This window comes from Thalassophryne amazonica, chromosome 8 (assembly GCF_902500255.1).
Source record: "Thalassophryne amazonica chromosome 8, fThaAma1.1, whole genome shotgun sequence".
Taxonomy (NCBI): domain Eukaryota; kingdom Metazoa; phylum Chordata; class Actinopteri; order Batrachoidiformes; family Batrachoididae; genus Thalassophryne; species Thalassophryne amazonica.
The window spans coordinates 114513880-114519927 of NC_047110.1; the positions used below are offsets into that span (position 1 = coordinate 114513880).

General features: G+C 45.4%; 1 protein-coding gene across 1 annotated transcript in view; it reads left to right on the forward strand.

Moving 5' to 3' along the window:
• Positions 1-4420, forward strand: part of dldh (dihydrolipoamide dehydrogenase) — a 30064-nt gene extending 25644 nt beyond the window's left edge. The window contains exons 11-14 of the mRNA XM_034177317.1: positions 30-219; positions 446-583; positions 3057-3146; positions 4171-4420. Of these exons, the coding sequence (XP_034033208.1) occupies positions 30-219; positions 446-583; positions 3057-3146; positions 4171-4236 (484 nt within the window). The 3' untranslated portion in view covers positions 4237-4420. The remainder of the gene's footprint in view (positions 1-29; positions 220-445; positions 584-3056; positions 3147-4170) is intronic.
• The last annotated feature ends 1628 nt before the right edge of the window (positions 4421-6048 follow it).

Here is a 6048-nt window from a genome sequence, read left to right on the forward strand (position 1 = left end):
TACTCACCCCTCCGGTCCCTCTCCCTCAGTATTTACGCCATTGGCGATGTGGTGGCCGGCCCCATGCTGGCCCACAAAGCCGAGGACGAGGGCATCATCTGTGTGGAGGGCATGGCCGGCGCCGCCGTCCACATCGACTACAACTGCGTTCCATCCGTCATCTACACACATCCCGAGGTGGCGTGGGTGGGCAAGACGGAGGAGCAGCTAAAAGAGGAGGTGAGACTGGTTGTAGCAGGCAGTGATGGGGTCTAGGAGCCGGCGGGTCAGGATGAGGAATGACAGGGTAAAGGTCGGTTTGTAACTGATACGGCGGCAGGCTGAGGTCCTGTCAGACTGCTGGAAACTCGTTGAAATGTTCATAATTAATACAAAGATAAATTCCCGAGTTCCTGCGACTCGCGTAGGCGTGTTTGAGTTTGAATGTGTTGTTTGTCCTTTTCAGGGTGTCCCCTACAAAGTGGGAAAGTTCCCGTTTGCAGCCAATAGTCGAGCCAAAACCAACGCCGACACGGACGGTATGGTGAAGATCCTCGGCCACAAGGAGACGGACCGGATGCTGGGAGCACACATCCTCGGATCTGTACGCACTCTTTATCTGAACGGGATGAGAATCCTTTGATGCAGGACAGATATTTAGTTTTTAGTTGATGTTTCGTGAAAAAGACAGAACCAAACAGGAAGCACTGAGACCTGGTGAGGGTCTTGACTAGCGGGCCTGTAAACTAGTGGCTGCATGTCTCTGAGCCACCGCTTTGTGCTCCTAGCAGAGCCATGCCGTTTAGCACGAGTGGCGAACTTATAGGACTGAATTCTCCTGAGCGTGTTTATTGTGACGTACGTCCTACGGTATCTAAGTAAGCAGCAGCAGTTTTACACATTCAGCGTTGAGCAAGTCCTTGTCTGTTGATAGCTGCAGGAAATCCTGCTTCACTTCTGCTAACATTCTGATTGGAACATTGCGTCACTCATTGGGTCACACTGGTGGGACAAACACTGACTGCCGGATGTGGATTACTAAGATGTGAGTGTGTGTTATTTAAAAGTTTTCATAATGTAAGGCCATAAAGCAATCACATTACAGCCTATAGCGATGGAGGTGCCACCATCGCCCTGGGTGTCGCTCTGCTTGAGCCGCGTTCACACCGTTTGCCACGCGACGCCACAAATTCATCATTTGCTGCAGGAGGTGCGTCTGGATGATGGCCGCTTTCAGTGGTACTTCCGAGACCCAGTTTGAGGACCTTCTGTCCTGTTCGTGTGCGCACACGTGAACAAAGAAAAAAAACTGGCTGCTGCTGCAGTTGCTCGCTCTCCCCTCCAACTCTGTCATAATTGTGTTAAATAAAGGACAAAAGGGGACGTAAGTCCTGTTCACAGGCTGGCTGCCAGAGACAGGACATGTCCACATCAAGTATAAACTCCAGACATTTCCATGTCACTACATATCCAGTCCCTGATTGGTCATCGCGACGCCACAAGATGAAAAAAATTCAGATTTTTCAACTTGGGGGAAGAGGGCGACGCGATGCAACGCGATATCGCACCACAAATACGCCAATCGCTCAAAATTGCTTTATTCGCGCCCATCGCGTCGCATTGCGTGGCTTGGACTTTTGTGGTGCCACAACGCGTCCTTCCATGGGGATTACATGGCAACCTCTCGCCACCGTTGCTCGCGTGGCGTCTGGTGTGAACGCAGCATAATACATGACCACACAGTAATACCTCACCAGGGGGTGCTGGAGAACACGTAATAGAATGCGATTTCTGTCTGTGACCCTTATAATCTAAAATACAGCAAAAAAAAGACTGTTTTGATAATAGGAAATAATGTATTCTTGAGTATGAAGAGTGTGGGTTTGAATAGAAGGTGTACTCCCTTTCACAGGGGTGTAGAATTTTCCAGACATCGACTAAACCCAGCTCATCTAACAAAACATCTATGACTAGTTGTGATTTATGTACTAACCTTGTATTAATGACTTTTGATTTATCTAGGGCTTGGTCTCTTACCTGATTAAAATCCCCCCAATAATTATGCAAGTATCCCCCAATTGTTTCGCCACATTGCAAATATTAGCAAAAAAAAAAAAAATCAGGAGAGTCTATGTTTGGTGCAGATATATTAATGAGAGAGCATCTGCACGTACTGCCACCCGCCGGCCTTCTGTGTCCCAGAGTTGTTTGTGAATAGTGATATTTGCATTTTTACATAATAGGATACAAACACCCCTTTGACTCGATGAGTAGGAACTATAAAATACTTACTGACCCAATCCCTCTGCAGGTTTGTTGACTCCTCCTTATCTAAAACATCTACCTTCTTTTGTTTAAGATACAGGAGAAGTTTCTTCCTTTTGATCCTTTCTTCCCCTCCCTGAGCCTGGTTCTGCTGGAGGTTTCTTCCTGTTAAAAGGGACTTTTTCCTGTCCACTGTCGCCAAGTGCTTGCTCACAGGGAGTCGTTTTGACCGTTGGGGTTTTTACGTAATTATTGTATAGCCTTGCCTTACAATATAAAGCGCCTTGGGGCAACTGTTTGTTGTGATTTGGCGCTATATAAATAAAATTGATTGATTGATAGCAAGATTGGCCCTCAGTCTTCATATTTAACTCTGGAAAAAAGTCCTACAAAAGTATTTTTACAGGATAAAAATGAACCTGAGGATGAATGAACAAATGATTTAAAAAAAAAAAAAAAGTGTTTCTGCCTACAGAAACGAGTGGCATGGTGGCCTAGTGGTTAGCACTGGTGCCTTACAGCAAGAAGGTCGTGGGGTCACTTCCTGCCCTTTCTGTGTGGAGTTGGTATGTTCTCCACGTGTCTTTGTGGGTTTCCTCCCACAGTCAAAAACATGATTATTTAGGGTCTGCTCCTTTTCTACCCCTGAGCAAGGCAGCGTCTCATCTGGAGTTGGTCCCCGGGTGCCGGACTGTAGCTGCACACTGCCCCTAGTGGTTGGATTGTGTCTAACTGTAATTAGGATGGTTTAATGCAGAGGACACATTTCTTTGTATGTACGTACACTAATAATAAAGGCCCTTCTTCTACAGGGGGCAGGAGAGATGATCAATGAAGCTGCTTTGGCGATGGAATATGGAGCGTCGTGTGAAGATGTGGCCAGAGTTTGCCACGCCCACCCTGTATGTGCTACAGTAACACACACACACACATATACATTCTTGATGTGGTGAAAATCAAGTCTTTTACCCTGAGATGAAATAAACTGAACTCTTGCTGTGACTATCTGCTGCTACTGGAAGGGTTCAAATGATGGAAACAGAACCTCGTGTCTGACACAAAAAAAACACACACATTACAGCTAAATAAACATTTCACGTTCTTCATGATTTCACACAGCAGTGATGGGGTTACCGATGGTTTCAGACGCGGCTGCCAATGGGGTTACCAATGGTTTTGCATGCCCCTGATGGGGTTACTGATGGTTTAGCACACCGCAGACAGGGTTACCGGTGGTTTTGCATACCCCTGATGGGGTTACTGATGGTTTAGAACACTGCAGATGGGGTTACCGGTGGTTTTGCATGCCCCTGATGGGATTACTGATGGTTTAGCACACCGCAGATGGGGTTACCGGTGGTTTTGCATGCCCCTGATGGGGTTACTGATGGTTTAGCACACCGCAGATGGGGTTACCAGTGGTTTTACATGCCGACGACAGGGATTGGGAAGGTGGAGGGCAGGGGATTGTAAGGTTATGGTCGATTTCTATTCAAGGGTGATAAATAAGACCCTCAGATTTAGCTGAGATGTTGGTGGAAGGTCACTGCAGAGGGTTGTTTTCTTGATTGGATTTCTTAAAAAAATTTATTTTGAAATTGAAACATTTCAATGGACCAATGACCATCTTAATTTTGATTGACACCAGGCTGCTCTTAAAATTCTGGTAATTTGCCTAATTTCAGTTTGCAGTTAAAGGTTTCACCTCTAGGGGGCACTTTAATAATCTGTCCCTTAATTTTGAGCAGTTTGGCCTGATGATACCAAAACAACCCAAACACAGTGAAACCTGAAACTAATGTGGGAGAATGACATCATCAGAGTAAGTTCCTGCGTTAGGTATTGGGCGGTCTGCTGTCTGTCATGTGGCTGTTAGTGTGTTTCAGCTGGATTAACCCGACTCCGTGTGCGTTCTTCCTCTTGCAGACTGTGTCGGAGGCCTTCAGAGAAGCCAACCTGGCCGCCTCCTTCGGCAAAGCCATCAACTTCTGATCAGCCATCATGCCTCCAGGAACCAGAACCCATCTTGCCCAATACACCAGGATCCTGTGAACTTTGAACTCCATCACATTTAGTTCTGTTATTTAAATGTTGTCAGTAAAATAAGACCTGGGTGTGTTTGCCTGCAAATCAGTCTTCATACAGAAATAAAAGCTTCAGAGGATTTGACACTTTCTAGGATTCATGCCGTCGGTGTGTTAATAATAAAATACTTTTATTTTAGCAGAGTTATACTAATTCATTAGTTAATAGAAGTTAGTGAAGCTGTTTGAATGAAACATTCTTGCTGTTTGAGGATACATAAGTCTGTCATATTAAAAACAGTCCGTTTGCTTTATTACAGTCTGAACATTTAAACGGATGACAAGTTTTTAAATTTATTTTCTTAGAGTGTCAAAGAAACAAAAGTTCTGAAAAATCAGCAGTTGGTTTGTATAAATTGCCCAAACATAAAACTTAATTATGCAGTGTTGGGTGGAAGTACCCCCTCATCCTCTATCCTGTTTGTGATATTCATGGATGGCAATTAAAGGTGCAGTTAGAGACCGAAGGGTGTACAGTTGGTGACTTCAGAGTTGCATCTCTTCTTTTTGCAGATGCAAAGCCCCTTGCCCTTCTCTAAGGGTGACTGCAGAGCCCTTCGCTCTGTGTCTAAGGGCGACTGCAGAGCCCCTCGCTCTATATCTAAGGATGACTGGAGAGTCCCTCTCCCTTCTCTAAGGGCGACTGCAGAGCCCTTTGCTTTGTGTCTAAGAGCGACTGCAGAGCCCTTCGCTGTCTCTAAAGGCAACTGCAGAGCACTTTGCTGTCTCTAAGCGCGACTGCAGAGCCCTTGCCCTGTGTCTAAGGGCGACTGCAGAGCCCTTCGCTGTCTCTAAGGGCGACTGGAGAGCCCCTTGCTGTGTCTCTAAGGGCGACTGGAGAGCCCCTTGCTGTGTCTCTAAGGGCGACTGGAGAGCCCCTTGCTGTGTCTCTAAGGGCGACTGCAGAGCCCCTTGCTGTGTCTCTAAGGGCGACTGCAGAGCCCCTCGCCCTTCTCTAAGGCTAGGACATCTTACTACTCATCACTAATTGAAGAAAATAAGAACAACCCCAGGTTTCTTTTCAGCACTGTAGCCAGGCTGACAGTCAGAGCTCTATTGAGCTGAGTATTCCTTTAACTTTAACTAGTAATGACTTCATGACTTTCTTTGCTAATAAAATTTTAACTATTAAAGAAAAAATTACTCATAACCATCCCAAAGACATATCGTTATCTTTGGCTGCTTTCAGTGATGCCGGTATTTGGTTAGACTCGTTCTCTCCGATTGTTCTGAGTTATTTTCATTAATTACTTCCTCCAAACCATCAACATGTCTATTAGACCCCATTCCTACCATGCTGCTCAAGGAAGCCCTACCATTAATTGTTTCGATCTTAAATATGATCAATCTAGCTACACTCAACAAAAATATAAACGCAACACTTTTGGTTTTGCTCCCATTTTGTATGAGATGAACTCAAAGATCTAAAACTTTTTCCACATACACAATATCGCCATTTCCCTCAAATATTGTTCACAAACCAGTCTAAATCTGTGATAATGAGCACTTCTCCTTTGCTGAAATAATCCATCCCACCTCACAGGTGTGCCATATCAAGATGCTGATTAGACACCATGATTAGTGCACAGGTGTGCCTTAGACTGTTCACAATAAAAGGCCACTCTGAAAGGTGCAGTTTTATCACACAGCACAATGCCACAGATGTCGCAAGATTTGAGGGAGCGTGCAATTGGCATGCTGACAGCAGGAATGTCAACCA